This window comes from Pholis gunnellus (assembly GCF_910591455.1).
Source record: "Pholis gunnellus genome assembly, chromosome: 14".
NCBI lineage: Eukaryota > Metazoa > Chordata > Actinopteri > Perciformes > Pholidae > Pholis > Pholis gunnellus.
The window spans coordinates 17,022,462-17,041,556 of NC_136541.1; the positions used below are offsets into that span (position 1 = coordinate 17,022,462).

A 19,095-nucleotide genomic window follows, 5' to 3' on the forward strand; every position below is an offset into this window, starting at 1 on the left:
AGTCATTTTTAGATTCAAGTTTATAATATGATTGTGCTTCCTTGTAGAAACTTGCTGGAGTGTAACTCCACCAGATAGCATGAACGTGTTGTGACCAAAGAAGTGACTTGCACAGACATCTAGTTGTGTATGATATCAGTTGTGATATACTGGATAATATCTTTTATTTACTTCCCTTTTATTCAGTTCATCACCACCTGTTTCTTCATCCTTTCGAGGCTTCTGCCTTTTCCTCTTTTGTGCAGGACTGACCTGATTATTTTAACAGAAAACAATCGCATTAACTTTGATGGTGAACAAAAGCACAAAAGTAGACTCATACTTACACGTATTTACTTAATTGAATTTCATAATTCATTTCGAATCTATGTAAATATAGTAATTCGTCAGGCACAGAGGAAACTCTTGTGGACAAATATTTCGTGGACAAATAATGTATAATGTAATGTATATAATCCCTGTGTGTAATAGATAACATTTTTAGAGATGCTGATCAACAACCTTTCTGAAAAACATAATCTGAGCTGTATTCCCACCGTTTGTAATGCTAAATCATAAAATAATTATCAGTTTAAAGTAGAATGCTTTATTCTGCTCCAAGGGTAGATTTGAAAAGTGTGTTAAATAAATCGATTGATAATATCGATTGATTGACAGCTACCACCGCAATGCTATTATATATTTTCTAGCAGGGCTTTATCCCTTATATGTGATGATATGTTTGTTTAATAAAGACTGCAACGTTACGCCTCCTCATCCTGTGAAATGTCAACATGTTAACTTACTAGGACAATTATGACCCGACAAAGCGCACTACCAGAGACAAAGCCTATTTAACTGCTCAAAGAAGCTGGAGAATATCAAACAGGAGCACATAACCTCAGCTCCTCCATTGATCAACTCGCGCTTCTCTCCGTTTGAAAGCCCCACCTCGGCTAATTATTGCGTAGTCGCGTCTCGCGTCTGATAAGAAAGCCGATAATTCCGATAGCACGCAAAGGCAGCACATTTCCTGTCTGCACAGGACCACACGAACCACCAGCAGAATACGGAACAACCGGCGACTACCACACGCGCGCGTGTAACGTCAGTTAGCCGTTAGTCATTTGGACCCGTCTCCTCGCGTCACACTATGAACATGACTGAGTTTGCTCTAAACTGTGCCACCGGCTGAGACTGTTGTGCCTGTGAGTAGCTCGACTTGCGAGACATACTGCACCTCTCCCCCCCCCCCCCCCTCCTCCTTTCTCCGCGGCCGCTTTCCATCGCTTCTCCTCCCGGTACCGTGTGTCTCAATGGCGGACCCAACAGAACCGACCCCGGGCAGCGTGGCGGATGACAAGACGGCCGAACTCAACGAGGCAGAGATGGCGCTGAAAGGAATCAATATGCTCCTCAACAATGGATTCAAGGAGAGCGACGAGCTCTTCAGATTATACAGGTCTGTGAGTGTCTAGAGACAATGAGGCAAGATGTCGTGTCTAGTTTGACGTCTGGCAAACATTTCAGTGATCGATACTTAATTGTTCTCTACAGGGGAGGTTGTTACAGGTATTGTGTCCACAACTGCTGTGGTCAACCAACCCAAGTGGAAGCCAGAGACACACGTGTTCACTTCACTGTCTTTGCTTAGCGTGCAAAACAAAGCCCACCACATCCTAGTCTAGTGCAGCACCCTATGATCAGGTCACAAGCTCGTTTAAATACCCTGGGCAAATACATCCACACCCACAGTGTGACCTGGAAAGCTCCAGCAGTCTAACGACTTTGTTAGAATAATCTTGCTGTGTGTGTGTTTGAGTGTGTGTGGTGACAGCTGTTCCATCAATCAGTGTAAATAATATGCCAATGTTTACACATAATGAATGCTTAATGGCTATGTCAGCTGGCTTTGAGTTATTTTGAACAGGTTTGTGTTAAATGTCTCATCTTGGCCCAGCTAGTTTGTTCACACCACGGCCGCCTGTCAATTGCTGGATGGTGGCACGCATCCCTCTATGCTTGTTGTCAAACCAAGTTGACCAAAGTAATTAAAAATGCAAATTTAAAGATTAAATAACCCAGTGGTTCCCATCCTGAGGGTTCATCCAGAGGGTATACGAGACGATTTACAGGATTTTTTTTCTATGCCAAATAATATTTATTTTATATTACCTTTTTTGTTTTACCTTTCTTAAAGGTCTATTCAATTAAAACAGGGACACACTGGTGTGGGTGACCTCATTCTAAACAGCCTGCTAAGGGTCACAAGTACACATGTATTTGTGCAAAGGGGGGGGGGGGGGGTGGGGGGGGGGTCACCCCACACTCGGACCATAGTCCACTTACCGGTTGCAGGATTTTGAATACATTCAGTCATGCTACGCTGTTATAAACGCTGACGATCTCTAGTAAAAGGTTTGCTTTCAACTTGAATGTTGATGCCACAGAAGGGCAAACCCTACGTGTCCTGACCCCTGGTGGAAGCTCAAATGTCACCTCCGCTAATTACGTTTAGCACTAGGTGTCATCTTGTTTTGATTGCACAACAACAGCAACAAAGATGTGAACGATGCATGACATAGCGACTGACGATGACTGTGTGTATTGACCAGTTTCCTGATAAGGTTTTCTTAGGTCTCTTAAGGTGGCCCTGTGCATTGCATTATGGGTGTGAGAGATTATCTCCAAGATTACTTCCACATCCCTAATAAATCATATTTAGTCTTTTGTCTGACTTCGTGTCATTACAGTGAATCCATCTAGTGCTTGATGCATGGAACCGGCTTGACACATTTTTGTCACTCCACCCATTGTTGGTATCTAGATCTGTCACACACACACACACACACACACACACACACGTCTCTCACTGACATGTCACTGTTCTTTATCCTCTGTTTCAGGAACCACAGTCCTCTGATGAGTTTCGGGGCCAGTTTTGTGAGTTTTCTGGTGAGTTAAGAAGCAACATCCTTTTACAGCACTCTACTGTTTACCTAGTGGTCCAAATGCTGACAACAAATATTGTAAATTCCACTTTAAAAAGCACTTTCGTTTCATGATAAGGTTCAAGGAATTACCCTGATGTTCCTGGCAAGAAGCCAGACTTGTTTTTTCAAGAAGTGGATTGAAACTCAATAGGAACAAGAGGAAGTTGTTATTGAAATGAATTAGGAGTGCAACCCTCCCAAATAAACAACTAGACGCATGTTCATAGATTACCGTTCAAGTTTGAAATAAACGTATACAATAGTTGAGCCTGCATTGTGAACCTTTTGACAAAACAATCTTACGCTATACTGAAGCTGTCGAGTTCCAGTCAATCAACAAACCTTTATTCTGTTAACTTGTAGGAGTACTTGCTGTCACCTTCAGGGTTATCTGAAAACGCAGGACACGTGACGTGTGAGCTTTGACCTCTTAAGGGTGAAGGGAGCATAATGAAGAATGATCTACATACAAGCAGAAATCTTCATCAATCTTTTATAATTTCCCTCTCCATTTATTTGAACAGTGTAAAACACATGAAAAGACCACATGACTTGTTCTAGATAGCCAGAGACCTCAGACCTCGGCACAGTGAAAATCCTGGAAAACAAATTCCAGTCATGGAAAACACATGTAAATCAAGAGGAAAAAGCCAAATATCCTGGTGAACCTTTGTGTTGTGCTGGGAAATAATGTTCTCCTATTTTCTTTGAACTGAGAATGAACTACTGGTCTATCTATCAGAGCGCCGCAAAATGAATAACATTGCCATCTGAATGTCAAGTTACGTTCGGGATCATATTGACGTTTAAATGGTAATGTTAGTTTATGGACGAGAGTATTTTGAACAGAAACGCGGTGGACGCGCCGCTGAGTCACGTCTACACGGTAGCACACGCAGGCTGGATGACATTACAACCGAAGTGGCCGAAATTCAGAATTATTTAAGTTACATTATCCCTGAAATGTAAATATTAGTCACTAGTAGTTTCTATTCAAATATTATTATATGATCTATTTGTCATAATTTCTAAGCAAGTAAGAGATGATTTGATTGATAGACTGCACATCTTTTAAATCCGACTCCCACAGAGAGGAATTTTGGTTCACCTGTCTGTCAGGCCAACTCCTACGTATTATTTGTTCTTTATGAAATCTGAAAAGTAAGAAGACTCTTCAGTGCCGTTTTGTTTTCCTGCTTTCCGGACTCCAGGCTTCAATCCAGGATTAGACGCCTGGCTTGACTTGTAAGACTTTTGGAAGAGTTGAATGTAAATAACTTCCTTTTTTTTGTAGAATGCCATGATGACGTTTGAGGAGGAGAAAATGCAGATGGCCTTTGAGGACCTCAAAGCCACGGAGAGACTGTGTGAGAGTGAAAACACCGGTGTCATTGAGACCATTAAAAACAAGCTCAAGAGGAGTGTGAGTAACCTCTCTTCCAGCATTTCATTTAACAGAATGTGTATATGATATATATTCATGGAACAAATGTAATTCCCCTGAAAAAGAGCATTTTTTTTCATGTTGGACCATAATGTCCAGGTTTGCTGTATGTTATCTTGCCTGTTACATCCGTCTACAAGTGTGAGCTGTTTGTGTGGGCAGATGGACTCTCAGAGGTCCGGGGTGGCTGCGGTGGATCGACTCCAGAGGCAGATCATCATCGCCGACTGCCAAGTTTACCTTGCAGTGTTGTCTTTCATCAAACAAGAGCTGTCATGTAAGGAAACCACTCAGGAGCACTTGTCTGTTAACTCTGAACGCTGCACATTTACTGGTGCCAAATGACAATGAACTTTGCCGTTTTGTATACACATTTAAAAAAATTTTTTTTTTTACGGTCATTGCAATAGCATGTTTCACTGACCTCAGCTTCAATCTCCCGGCAGCATACATCAAAGGAGGCTGGATCCTCCGTAAAGCCTGGAAGATGTACAACAAATGTTACAGCGACATCACACACCTGCAGGAGGGCAGAAGAAGACGAGGCTCTGAACAGCAAGCGACGGCGCCTCCGTCTCTGTCCGGCCACGGCCGCTCCTCCTCGCCTGGGCCGAGCCCGTCCCTGAGGCCGGACGGCATCAGCCCAGAGGCCCTGGATCGGCTAAAAGGTGCGGTCAGCTTCGGTTACGGCCTCTTCCACCTCTGCATCTCGATGGTGCCGCCGCACCTCCTGAAGATCGTCAATCTGCTGGGCTTCCCCGGCGACCGCCTTCAAGGCCTGTCGGCGCTCACGTACGCCAGTGAAAGTAAGGACATGAAGGCCCCCTTAGCTACGTGAGTATGTGAGTGACTACGTTTGTGTATCTGTATTTACGGCTGTAGCTTCAACATGATCTAACTCGTGCAGTCGTAAACAACATGACAAAGTAACGGAAACAAGTGCTGCCTTGTGTTCTTTCTTATCCCATGAATATGTTGGCTACTATGTTACTTAACCCTTTGTTTTAATGGAAATGTGGTCATGGCTACCAAGTACTCTAAATGTTGATTAATTAAACAATCCTAACACTACACTTTGCTATTTAGCATGTTACTTCATCAACCATTTAGACCAAAATCCATCCAAATTGTTCTGATTTCATACCACATGGTGTCATCTTTATGCTCTCACTCATGACAGTCTCTGTACTTCCCTCCTAGCCTGGCCCTCCTGTGGTATCACACAGTAGTGCAGCCCTTCTTTGCCCTGGACGGCACGGACACGCAGGCGGGCCTGATGGAGGCCAAATCCATTCTTCAACAAAGGGAGGCTACCTATCCAAACTCCTCCCTCTTCATGTTTTTCAAAGGCAGAGTCCAGCGCCTCGAGGTGAATATATGTTAACAGTACATTGTGTTATCTCATGCCGTGTGGCCCGTTCTCCCTGCATTGAGAAAGCTCAATATTGCCTCACACTGTCACTCACACCAGTGCCCTCTTTCTAGTGCGAGATAAGTAGTGCCTTGACGTCCTTCCGTGATGCCTTAGATCTGGCCTCTGACCAGAGGGAGATTCAGCACGTGTGTTTATATGAAATAGGTACTATTTGTCCCTCTCTCACGTTTCAAACCAGTTCGCTCAGCTCTGGTCCACATCATGATTTCTGATCGTTGAACCTTTCTTTTAGGTTGGTGCAGCATGATCGAACTGAACTACAGAGAAGCTTACAGGGCCTTTGAGCGACTGAAGACCGAGTCTCGCTGGTCCCAGTGCTATTACGCCTATTTAACTGGAGGTGGTAACCGTTTCAAAAAGAAGAAATTAAGGACAATGCTTGTGAGTTTGGCACCGGCTCATAATCCATGTTATATTTTGTTGTGTTGCGTAGTGTGCCAAGGAGCCACAGGTGATCTGGAGGGAGCTGTCAAGGTTTTCAAGGACGTTGAAACACTGTTCAAACGCAAGAACAATCAGATAGAGTTGTTCTCCACGAAGAGGGTGAGTATGTGTCCTGCTGATTTTCCGTTGCATATTTTTTGGTGAGAGCACAGTGAGAATAAGTGTGTGTGTGTGCACATATTTTATCAGGCTGAGAAACTAAGGACCCCCAGTCTATCCAAAGACCTCTGCATCCTATCTGTGATTGAGATTCTTTACCTGTGGAAAGCTCTGCCCAACTGCTCTACAGCCAAGCTTAAGACAATGACACAAGGTACTCGATACGTTAATGTTTTAATCAGCAGACTAGTGTTTGTTGTCGTCGGGAGTAGCATAACTGTATTTCTCTTGTTCTAGTACTGCAAAGGATTGACGATGCCTCATGCACAGGCCTGAAGAACCTGCTTCTTGGTGCCATAAACGGCTGTCTTCAAAACACCAACGATGCCATTCAGGTACTCCTATGTCAAATGTAATAATACAATGCAATACAGGATACACTGCACTTACCATTGTGGTTGTAGGATTGTTGTAGTTAAACAGCATGCTCATCACATAAAAGTCACTACTGTGGTGATGAAAGCTATACCTAATAACTAGTGTTTCACCACAGATTCTTTCCTCCCTCTTTCTTTGCAGTTTTTCAATCTGGCTGCAAGAGATGAGGTCGGTCGTCTGAGCAACTCGTATGTGCAGCCCTACTCCTGCTATGAACTGGGTTGTGTGCTGCTGAACAGCCCAGAGGCAAGTTTTTGTGTGTGTGTGTGTGTGTGTGTGTGTGTGAGATGGTAAGAGACACTATTTCCCTTATCTGAGATGGTGGAAAAGTCGCATAAATATTTTATTGGTTTTTTTTCCAGTCTGCAGGGAAGGGCAGAGTGCTGATGCTTCAGGCTAAGGTACAGTAGGTTTCTTAATTGCAGTGCTGTTTTTTGCTCAATGCTTTCTCAAGATGTGTGCTGGTTATCGTTTTGCTTATTGATTGTGAATTCACTAAGTAGTCAGTGGCAAGTAGCATGACTAGTTCTCCGCTAACAGGCTTCATTATTAGTTTACCCCTAACAAAGCCTGGGGGAGATCTCTTAGATGTCTTAACAACGTTTTTTAGGATGTGTGTGCAGATCAATACACTCACTACCTGATCAGATAATAGCATAGCCAATAAAGTAAAGGCAAGCCAAATGCATGGTTCCCTCTGAAGTCAAGGAACCTGGTCACAGAGGGTTGAAGCTGGAAAAACAGCAGCCAACCAACTCCATAGGCCGTGAATGTAGACTGGGTTTGTGTGGTCTGAAAAGCGACCTCCATGCAAACAGAGGCTTGTCTTTCCCCCTGCTCAGTCACCACATCATGATGCACCGACCGAGAAAATAAAACTCCCGTTGAAGGAAATCTTCTCAGCAGTTCCTGAGAGCGAGCAAACCTGTCCGCCTTCACACGGAACGACGCTCATTTGCATAGAAAAGCATAGACTACATCCACGTTCTCAGGGAGCCGGCGAGAGTGTGCTGGCTGAGGCTATGCCAGGTACCTGTCACTACGGTCTGTTATGATCTGTGCCCTCCTGAGACCTCATACTGCCCTGTTGATTTTGCATTGTCTGACCTCAGCATGGGGTCATGACAAAGCAAAGCAGGCCAACATCCCATCCACACTGAGCTGACAGAATAGTATGCCCCAGAGAGGCGGCTGAACATAGTAAGTAGTAACGAAATATTGTGACAAAACAGATGGTGGGGATGCCGTTCCAAAGGGCTATGTCAGTACAGTACATGGTATCTGCATTGCCTGTGGTACACTGAGTGCAGCCTCACCCACCTGAGTTGTGTTTAGTGCAACAGCTCTGATGTTAGTGGGGATGGGCAGCTGACATCTCCAGAGCACAGATCTCCCTCTCTGCTGTAACGCGCCTGAGCTCACGCAGCAGTGTCTGACAGGAGGAGCGGAGCAGTCAGTGGGCTCTCTGCTTCTTTAATGGCTATGCTATGCTGCTACATACAGTACGTGTGCTGACTGCAAAGCACAAATACAATAACATTTGGTCTTATTATTTGTGTCTCTTTTCATGGACTATGCAGGAGGACTACGCCGGTTATGACTTTGAGAACAGGCTCCATGTTCGTATTCACTCGGCTCTCGCCTCAATGAGGGCTGCTGCAGCACAGCCGTGACATTTGAGCTGCACCTCGGAAAGGACTGGAAGGAATGTCTATAAAAAGCCACAATCTCATTCAGGTCACTAGTGATACACTGTTTTATTTGTTTTCATTTATATTTTTTTAATTTTTGGATTCTGAGCCAATGCATTATTTTGAGTTATTTGCAATATACACATGGGAGAACAGTTACAGGAGGCATTTGTCTGTTACTGTACTTTTTAATGCATTGGGTATTTATTGTTTACATGGTTAATTTCAAAACTAGATGCCAGTCAAATCAGATGAAAAGCTGTAAATGAATATTGAAAAGCATCAGTCATATTGCTTCCCTAGAGGGAACTATCTGATTGGGAGACAAGTCGGGTCAAGTAGAGTAATAGCACACATTCAGTATTAACTGACACAGCACTTCAAATGAATGTCTCAGCCATCTTAGTGTTGGCTTCTGACTTAGACATTTGAGATGTAAAAGCTTTGCTAATCCAAATGCATGAGTGCTAAAAGTTTTTTTGTTTTTCGTGTACCCCCTATTTTTAAGCAGAATTGTTTTTATCAGTGTAAATATGTCGTGCACACAGGTTTTTATTAGATATCAACATGTTGTGAGCGGCCTAGATGCGCAGTGCCACTGCTGGCTGTATACTGGTTCCTATTTATATTGTTTTGTTTTAAGATAATAAAATGAATATGGTAAAACTGAATTTTGTTGTATCCTAAACTTGATTAGGTGATGAATGGACAAAATGCATTGCTCAACAACAAATGATCTATTAACAGCTAACTAACACTGCTGATGTTAAAGGGGAACTTTGGTATTTTTCAACCTAGGACCTATAAATACACTAGAAAAGTGTTTGTGCAGAATATTATGATGTCACAGTGAAGATAACCTTTGACCTTTTTTGGATATAAAATGTCCTCGCCTCATTATTTTATGCTATTAGACATTTATGTGAAATTCTGTCAAAAAAAAAGGTCACAGTGATCTTGAGATTTGAACACCAAAATCTAATCGGTTCATACTTGAGTCCAAGTGGAAGTTTGTGTCAAATATGAAGAAATTCCCTCTGGACATTGCATTGGGACGCACTGACAGATGGACAACCTGAAAACAATGCCTCTAGCCATGGCTACCACAGAGGCATACAAAGTCACAGTATGCCATGAAAATGCCATAGAAATTTAAAGTATAGTTTGCCATTAAAATGGCCGCAAAAAAGTCATAGTATACCATAAAATAGTCACAAAAAAAGTACCTCTTACCAGTTTGGCGTGCATGGAAGTCCTCTAAAGGTCGTGAACAAGACCCTGAGTTTCCCCACTCGTACACAAACTACTCCAGTGCGTGCTGAAGGTCAGAGTCTGATGAAGCCACCAGAACCACATCATCTGCAAAGAGAAGAGACACGGCCCTGAGGTCCCCAAACTGCACATGCTCCTCTCCCCCGGTTGTGCCTTGAGATCCTGTCCATGAAAATAAACTGAATCAGTGACAACCCCGCTTTTACTACCAAACTCGTAACTGGATGGAGAACATTGTAACAGTAAAATAAACAAACAGAAACAAACACCAAGGAGGACATCTACAGAACCTTTTAATCTCAAACAGCAGGATTTGCATCGATGGATGTCCTCAGGAGTCTGATAAGACCATGAGCCCGGCATCTCGTACACCACCACCTGCAAGAATTCCCAGACTGAATTCTTGCAGGTGGTGGTGTACTTTGATGCAAAATTCACTTCAGTCATAGACGGTTAATAACCCTCTAACACCAACATATCCACTGCTGCCTTTATCGATTATAATTTTAGTTTATAATGCACAACTTGTTTTTTAATATGTGCATATCATCTGTCACTGTCAATATAAATCCATATATACTTGCTTTACAATGACATTTTATGACCCACTATTTTTTTATTGCATACTATTATATTTTTCATGACATTTTTATGGCACACTTTAACTCTTATGGCATATGTCAACATCTATTTCTTACATATTTATGTCATACTGTACTAAGATATTTTAAACGATAGTTCTTTGATATACGTTGATGTTTTTCTGGCTTAATATATTATGGTATGGCATACTACTATATTTGTATTCCAATTTTATTGTCATATTACATTTTTTCCAATAATATTTCTTATGACCTTCACTTACTGAAACAATCATAATATCAAGACAATATGTTGCTCCCCTGGTGTTCCTGTACTCTTGTGCTTCTCTGAGCTCGTCTCAGAGGCAGCTGAGCTGGTTTTTTTATGGCATTTTCATGACATACAGGACAATTACTTTGTAAGGACATACTTTGCTATGACATTTTGTGACATTATTCAATACGTTTTTTATGACTTATGGCATACTACACTAAGACATTTTAACGTTTTATTTTACATACTACATTATGACTTTTCGACATACTGTGTCTTCTTTGTGCATTTTTTATACATACAACTTTTATTGACATACCATACTATGATATTTTGAGCTATTATACTATGACTTCTACCATGACTTTTCATTACCTTTTCAACATCTTTTTTGTGATTTTCTTCGACATACTATGACTTTCTTTTTATCAGTCTTTCAAATACTCTACGACTATTTTCTACTTACCTTGCTGTTAGACTTTTTTCGACATACTATAATGTGTCTTTTTTTATGAATTTTTTCGACAGAAGAAAGACTAATATCTCCTTTCCATAATGTTGTCAGACACCCATAATCACAATATGATCATGTCAGTGGCAAAAACAAGTACTTTTAGTGGATATAAATGGACAGTGTTCAACTTCATATGACTACGTTGCAGCCGGTTTAGCGCCCGCAGGTTACAGCATTCTCCCTCAATACTGGACCAATTAAAAAATATATCAAAGTTACTCTTTAACTCCCTTAATCATTCCAACAATGTAAAACAAATACACAGAGCAGCAGGGAATATTTATTGCATTATAAAACAAATGCACTGTAATTAAGTCAACCTTCAATGATGTAAATATATTATAAACACCTTTACACTGAGGAAATCATTCTTAAATATAGTCACATATAATTACTGCCAGGAATTTTAAACCTTGATTTTTCTGATCCCCTTGGGACAAATGGATGAATTGTGAAATCGAACAGTCACATCATTTGTTGGGAAATCAGTAAAGTAGGAAGGTCTCGACAAATTGTATGATCTGTCGCTACGCGGTCACCCATGGTAGACCAGGCAGTGGGGTTGACAGCATATAGTAAAATATCTCAATATGTTTTTCATGCCACTCATCTTGTAACACCTTAATCCAACAGACAGCAATCTAATGAAGACGTTCCCTTAAAATTACACCAAATAGCACAAACTCAAGAACGTATAGTCAGCACGAAGCTTTTATTTAGCAACAATAGAAATTCTGTTTTGATACCCAAAAGACTGATAACGGAAAATACTAAAACCTACAGCAGCTATCCACAACATGAGAAAAGGAATATTCAGTGCTTTATTGTGAAGGAGGTAAGGCTTGCATAGTTATAGTGATGCACATGCATTTATTGGGATGTTGAATTTGACATACATCAGTATAACAGCTAATTGAACTTAACTATGGCAAGACTTTTACACACACACACACACGCACACAAATCTATAGGTGCAGAGCTAGTGTCCCTGGATCAGTATAGTTAGAAATAAATGCTACTGTGTCCACAGAGTCAGGTAGACTTATGTACAATGCTGTCATCAATACACATCTAAACAGTACACATCTATACAATACATAGTTTCAGACTTAATGCTATATTCTAAACAATTATTGATAATTTCACTGATGTGGTACTGGTCACAGTACACTTGTCAGATGTGGTAACATTTTACTTGCCATCATCTTTGCAGCAAACAATCCGATTTTAAACATTTAAACACTAAATAAATATGCACCTGTTCCTAAGTGGTGTATTTGGATACGTTGTACTGCATTTTAGCACAAGTACAATCAGTGTCGGAGTTAAATGAACGTCTAATCGATGTGCTCAGGGTGCATCATCGTGCCCTCTGTTGTAGCTGTTTGTGGCACTGAAGCTCATGAGTAAAATGTTTCCGAACCGACAACACACTCATTTTATATATTAGTGTGTGTGTGTGTCTGAAAATACATAAATATACATTCTAGTTTTTCTACTACATATGCCTATATCCTACGTTAGTGGTCAAGAACCAGAATTAATAAGCTTAAGAGGTTTTGTGCTTCACTGTTCACACACATCTATAAAGAAGAATACATGCCACCGGTGTTCACTCAGTGTTTTACTGCCTTTTGACTGCTTTGAGACATATTTCCTCGACCCTATCTGCCGTTCTGTATCGGCTCTGTGACATTGTTGCAATCCATGTGTAATGGTATTCTTGTGTATTTCTACTTATTAGTAGATGTCAGGCAGGTGAGTGTAGTTCCTCTCCCAGTAGCCATTCAAGTAGAGCCAATCCTGCGCTTTGTTGTGAGGGTTTTGTCCTTGCTGAAACCACCTGCAGAGTTTTAACAACGAAAAGATCGATTTAACAGGAGTGCAGCAGTGAGGATAAGTGGGAGATATAAAAGAATCACGGCAAATCAAAACACGCAGTCAAAGCATAACAGCGTTGCTTGTCCACCTTGTTCGAACTAAATATTGAGTATCAAACGCTAGTGTCTTCGTGAGTGCTAGTGTCTTGACAAATGCGTTCAATAACACACAGTTGCAGTTGTGCATTTTGTCCTGAGGAGGGCGGTATAGTGCAGCACTTCACACCAGACAAAACAACAGCAAGAAGGCAAAGCTTTGAACCAAACCTTGGGCCAAGGGCAGCGTTCCTTCGCGATTATAATAAAGGGGGACGGCATATAGTTGATGACACAACACAATAGGGACGCAATTAGTAAAACTAATTAGGAGTGGAGCAATGACAGTACACCATATCACCCACTAACTAACCTTGTTTTCCATTCATCTGTTGATTTGGTGCGATTTTTCCGGGCCATTCTCTGCTTTTCCTCAAGTCTCTTCTTCTCCGAACTTGCCAAATCTATAAAAAGCATGGTTATAGCATCTTGAACACTGCATAGATAGTATTTAATCTGGTTGTGACATAATAGGGAATCAAATCAAGGCCAAACACTGTACCTATATCTCCATCCTCCATGGCGCGAATGTCAGGTCTGAAGCGACTGTCTGTTAGGGGAGTAACTCCCTCCATGCTCTTGTCCTGCTCATTTAGGTGCATGGCAAATGTGGAGAACGCATAGAACTGCCAGAGAGACAATTACATTACTACAGAATTTCAACTGTCTAAAAAGGACAAGAGGCAGCAAAATAACACAATACCTATCACAAGCTGCTATGCCTGATATTTCTTTTTTAAATTCACAGTATGTTCTCCTTTCACCCCTCCTCTCTTCTCCAACCTTGGCCGAGTTGTCTGGTCGTGGCGTTATCTTCCAGATGAGCTCACTGCCTGGGATGACCTGGACCGTCTCAGCATCAGGTGGCGGCATCTCCTCTGGCTCCTCGTCCACACTGCCCTGGGACCACAGATACACACACACACACACACAGCCGAGTTTAACTTGAACCAAATGGAGGCAGAACACAGGTGATGTTGAAAGCACTGAAGCTGAATACCCGCTTGCTGTCTTTCTTTTCATCCGAATTCTTTTTGTCAGTCTTTTTGTGGGCATCAAAGGTACCGGGATCTACTGTGTATAAGGATTCAGTCCATTTGCCATATATTGCATATAGCTTCTTTTTGCTGCAAAAAAAGAAGAGAAAACAACAGTTAATAATACACAGCTTTGGCTGCCTTTGATATTTGATCACTGAGCCTCACAGTTTTGACAATACTGATCATTAAAACTACTGACATAAACTCGTCACATCACATACGACAAACGACAATGTCGGAATTTATGACACATTCACGTACATATTAAGCATCAGATGAATAATGAAATCATTAAAAAATGAAATGAAGAAGACACCTTTTATCTAGGATGTATCCCTCCACTTTATGTAGCTCTTTCCCAAAGAGGCCACAGGGCTTGAACATCATGCTGCATCTCTCTCCGGTCCTGCCACAGAATGACAGACTGTTTAGCAATTCTCTTTCACTATTCTCCTTCTAGGGAACTGAGGCTTTCAAACATTAATTATCCTGCTCCTCTACTCTAATGGCAACTGTCCCAGTTCCGCTCCCATGATCAATAAGCAGAATCTGAAAGTAGACCAACACCCCACCGCAGAGCGCAGAGAGAAAGATATTCACGCACCAGAGTCTCTGTGCACGCAAATGCACCAGGCGAGAATGCCAAACAGACACACAGAAGCGCACAAAGACAATGGAATTTCTGTTACTTGTGATTGAGCACTTCCACGCTGCCATACTGCTCAATCCAAAGCTGACCGACAATGATGTTGTGGACACAACAAGTGGGGTTCGTCCAGGTGTAGGCTTCGTTATATCTGCAGAGGCAACGAAGCAAAAGGTAGAGACAAGTAGCGTGAGATGACGCTACCTCGAGAAGGAATCACATTTTTGCAATGAAGTCTTGGACTGTGCACTCACTTGGGCAGCTCCAGTGTGATGAGGCCCTTGGGCTCAGCTTCTATGCTCTTTCCCCAAAACTTGAGTTTCGGGTAGATGGAGCCATGGAAGACAAAATCCTCATTGAGGCCCTCAGCCTGAAAGGCACTGACTGGAGGGTGATGGCTTACTTGCTCTGACACCCACCTGAAGCCTAAATCTTCTCTGATGGAGAACAGGGACATGTTCGGTATTGACATTATGAGATGAATCTTCACTAAATACAAAATGTTCGGCGTAAACGTAGTTGTGCGTCTAAGGTACTGTCTTACCTGACGAGCTCATAGGTCTCCCCCAGTAGTGGGTTAAAGGGTTTCCCAGTCCTCTCCCACTGTGACGCTACAGCAGACACAGCAAATGCTGCAACACACTACAGGGCATTGATGTATTTTTAACCAAATTACAGGTAACTAATTCAATATTTGATAAAGATAGACATTAGAATACAATATAACTATAAATAAAAATATAAATGATGATACAGCACATTATAAAAGGCTCTTAACTAACATTACAGTACTATTTGACGACAAAAGACAGCCCTTTGGAGATTAGCCATTTGATTTGTCTCTATGTTTTGACTTGAGAAAGTTAACTTTGCATTGTGGTACCTTCATCCTCTCGACAGAGTCTGTGGTGGCATTGGCCTGGTGGATGAGGTAGGTGTGCTCCATGTATTCTGTTAACCGCTGAAGGAAACTCAGAGGCTCATTAAATATCACAGGCATGGCAATCTTTGACAACTCCTGAAAAAGATGTTGGAGAAGATACACGAAACCGTGAGGACACAGACTTCCAGCTCTAAAATTGAATACAATTCAGTACTACAGAGTTAAATCCCATCTTTGTAAAGTATATATATGGTGTATAATTCACTGACACATTTATATACAATTAAATATAATAATATCAGAACTGACAAAAGTTTTTTCTGGTGTTTAAGATATTTATATCTGTATACAGGTGTAATTGTTCACATAATTCACAGCTCAATTTAATGTGGTATTGCAAGCTGTGGTATTGCAAGCTGACACTATTGTGACATTCAATTGTAATATCTGTAACAATAATCGTTTGCCTGACCTAATCCAGTGGTTTGTAATATTAGAAAAAAAAATGAAGATAATTCACATATCTTAAATCAAGAACCAAGAAATGAATGATTACATTCCTCGAGCCGTAAGCTAAGGACTAAGGACAAAAACTAATTTGTCACAATTACCTAACTTTTAGTCTTCACTGTGCAAAAACCATCTCAAGTGAGTCATTCATTTTTCTCCCAACAGCACGTTAAAGCACAACAAATAAAGGGTAAATCAGTCAAATGAGAAAAGTCTGTTCTCACCATGCCGATGCATTTTTTCAGGATACTCCAGATGCTGACGTCATTCCTCGAGAACTTGGGAGTCGGTAGAGATGTTCTGTAGGAAAGCAGAGTAAAGTGGCTTCACAGTCACTATGAGGGAGAATTACAATAATGAAACGGATTAAACTTGGGAATCAATGGGGGAGCGTTAGATTGTTTATTTTGTGTCAGCTGTGCTGAAACTGATGCCTGAGGGCATGTCATCTGGTCTACACTCAAAAGGACTTTTATAATATGTCCAACATCTACAAGTATTGGGGAAACCACCTATTAAAACCATTAGCTTTTACCATTTAAAAGCTGCAGAGCAGACGGCATAGCTTGAAGCACCATTTGGGTACAAAGTCATCTGACACCTGTAAGCTAATGAGCTTTCAGCTGGTCTGGTCAAGCCTCATGCAACACCCATGAATGGATGTAAAACTGCATATGTGCGCGCTGTTTCTCTAGACTGGTTATGAGACTCACTCTTTAAACTGATCTTTTTGCATATGAAGCTTGGCTCATAAACACTTCTCACTTAAAGATAATTCAATTTGCTCACCCTTAAGATGAATTATGCTTCTCTTCTCTTAACTTCTCCACACGCAGCTGCTTTCCTACGCCCTCTCAAACTTTGCTGCTTGAATAAATCTGGTCTGTGGTGTGACCGAGTTTATTTTCCAGCCTCGCTAACAACCGAGGTGAGGACTGTTTTACAGGTAATGCTTGCTAGAGGCAGATGGTGTCCGTGTTTAAAACAGAGTGCTGAAGCAACTACACAAATAAAAGCCATTACGTCAGCTAAACAAACAGAGGTAGGGGGTACAGGCTTGCTCCATCTGTAGGATGAGCAGCGCAGTGATGCATGGCAGACTATACTTCTGGCCTAGTTTGTGTTCCACCGGCCTTGGCCCCCAAAATATATCTTTCTATAAAAAGGACTTCTTTCATTCGACGCTTTCATGTTTCAGCTTTTCATAAATACAGATAAAGTCAAACTTTTAAACAAAACTGTGTTGTTCAGCAGAGGATACTGAACCACAAGCCAACCCTTAGAGTGAGGCCAGATTATCTATACATGTGGACATGCTAAACCAATCCTTGAAGCATGCACGTCTTACAGCCAACACGGTCAGTCTTCAAATAATCATTGTTGCATGTGTGAAAAGAATACATATTTACACTGCTGTATATTTGGGACCTCAAACCAAAGACATTTTTTGTTCATTTTGTAGAGAATTTATGGACGGGTAGTTATAAATACGAGAGAGAAATGTTAAACAACTGGATGTAGGCCCATCAACAGACAACCAGGGACAGCAGTATCTTTGAATGACAAGAGTAATTCCAAATAAACAGACACCACATAAATCTTTAATGCACAACACGCGTGCACGCACACGCGCACGCACATTGAGATAGTTAGCCAGCCAGTCCCCTTTCCTCCAACTGCTATACTGAGCCAGCACATGCTGAATTATTCATGGATCACTTGTTGGATTAAAGAAGAGAGGCCAAGCCAGAATCAGCATTCACAGAAATGAAAGAGATTGTTAAATCTTCACGAAAAAAAAATGAATAAAAACCTGACAAAACCCCCAGCGCTATGCTGGTTATTCGCTTGGAGATTTGGATCTGTCAGGAAAAACAAAGCAGGCTATTCTCTGTGGATTGGGTGCTCAAACAAAAACACCTGACTACAAAAACAGACATGAGTGGAGAGGTGGTATCCCATTTCACCAACTGTGCCTTTTACTATCCTCTCTCTGAATGAGGTCTGCAACCTGTCATCAGGCACGCATACTAAAAAAGTCACGTTCAATATCAATTTGAGTTGCTCTGCGATGTGAAGTCAAACACTACTGAATCCTGCCATCAGCTGTGACAGTCATCTTCAAGCCTGGCACATAATAAACAGCAGACAGGTGGTTCGAAAAAGAGCACTCGGCATGGCTGACTTTACATTTCCGCTCGTTCCACTTTGCCATCATTTCAGCCGGTGAACAAGCATGACATCATAACTGGAGCGTGTCCCACCTGTGCTTCTCGACTCCATTGTGCTGGTTGCCATGGTTACCCTCCCCTGACATTCCGGTAGGCCCCCCGGGAGCGCTGGGATGGCGGAGGCTGCTGAGAAGGGGGGCGTCTCTCCCCTCGTCCTCTTCACAGGAGCGACTGGCCACAGACAGGAAGCCGCTCACCGAGAGCTCCCAATCCGACTCTGGGGGAGGACGACAAGGGGCAGATCCCGGGTCATGCCAAACACTCGTAACACACGCGCGTATACATACAGGTTCAAGTGGCCTGCTCAGAAAGCTGCAGCCTGAAGAGCACACTGTCCGCGAAAATAAGTATTTGTGCTCGAGTTCCTCTCTAACTTCCCCCTCCCTGCTGACAGCCAAACCCCACAAGAGGATTGTGTTCCAATGAGAGGCCACACAGAGGCTTCATTTCCTCCGACATTGTTTGCTCTGTGCCTGCTGGATGCTGCTCCTCCTCCGTCAGTGACATTACAGGTACCGTCACGTACACAAAGGGAGGGGAGAATAGTGTGTGTACACTATGATGGAGGAGGGCAAATGCCAGTTGTCAGATATTAGTGCTTATTGCAAGTACATGTACTTGATAAACATGTACATGATAAATAAG

At 42.0% G+C, this 19,095-nt stretch overlaps 2 protein-coding genes across 4 annotated transcripts in view; one reads left to right on the forward strand and one right to left on the reverse strand.

Moving 5' to 3' along the window:
* Positions 1-1,253: 1,253 nt before the first annotated feature.
* Positions 1,254-9,181, forward strand: LOC306705738 (tetratricopeptide repeat protein 39C-like). 2 transcript variants are annotated; one of them, XM_079172568.1, is made up of 14 exons: positions 1,254-1,441; positions 2,886-2,934; positions 4,267-4,395; positions 4,579-4,693; positions 4,863-5,250; positions 5,617-5,785; positions 5,902-5,995; positions 6,084-6,191; positions 6,285-6,394; positions 6,485-6,608; positions 6,692-6,789; positions 6,974-7,078; positions 7,195-7,233; positions 8,413-9,181. In XM_079172568.1, the coding sequence occupies exons 1-14, from the start codon at positions 1,296-1,298 to the stop codon at positions 8,503-8,505; spliced, it is 1,767 nt and encodes a 588-aa protein (XP_079028694.1). In that variant the 5' UTR covers positions 1,254-1,295; the 3' UTR covers positions 8,506-9,181. The 2 variants fall into 2 exon arrangements, with proteins under 2 accessions (XP_079028694.1, XP_079028695.1); XM_079172569.1 differs by lacking the exon at positions 1,254-1,441 and having other exon boundaries at positions 2,925-2,934; positions 4,267-4,393.
* Positions 9,182-11,857: 2,676 nt separating this feature from the next.
* LOC306706635 (oxysterol-binding protein-related protein 1-like) overlaps positions 11,858-19,095 on the reverse strand; it is a 35,389-nt gene continuing 28,151 nt past the window's right edge. For both annotated transcript variants that reach the window (XM_079173783.1, XM_079173782.1), the window contains exons 17-28: positions 18,484-18,667; positions 16,444-16,519; positions 15,710-15,844; positions 15,371-15,468; positions 15,081-15,263; positions 14,870-14,977; positions 14,497-14,586; positions 14,141-14,267; positions 13,924-14,040; positions 13,643-13,766; positions 13,454-13,544; positions 11,858-13,007 (exon numbers count right to left, since the gene is read on the reverse strand). In XM_079173783.1, the coding sequence (XP_079029909.1) occupies positions 12,905-13,007; positions 13,454-13,544; positions 13,643-13,766; positions 13,924-14,040; positions 14,141-14,267; positions 14,497-14,586; positions 14,870-14,977; positions 15,081-15,263; positions 15,371-15,468; positions 15,710-15,844; positions 16,444-16,519; positions 18,484-18,667 (1,436 nt within the window). In that variant the 3' untranslated portion in view covers positions 11,858-12,904. The remainder of the gene's footprint in view (positions 13,008-13,453; positions 13,545-13,642; positions 13,767-13,923; positions 14,041-14,140; positions 14,268-14,496; positions 14,587-14,869; positions 14,978-15,080; positions 15,264-15,370; positions 15,469-15,709; positions 15,845-16,443; positions 16,520-18,483; positions 18,668-19,095) is intronic.

Bases quoted from the DNA above. Each gene is read 5' to 3' on its own strand.
- LOC306705738 (XM_079172568.1), top strand. From the start codon at position 1,296: ATGGCGGACCCAACAGAACCGACCCCGGGCAGCGTGGCGGATGACAAG. The intron at 1,442-2,885 runs GTCTGTGAGTGT...CCTCTGTTTCAG, and splicing joins GAGCTCTTCAGATTATACAG to GAACCACAGTCCTCTGATGA. The intron at 6,192-6,284 runs GTGGTAACCGTT...TGTGTTGCGTAG, and splicing joins TTACGCCTATTTAACTGGAG to TGTGCCAAGGAGCCACAGGT.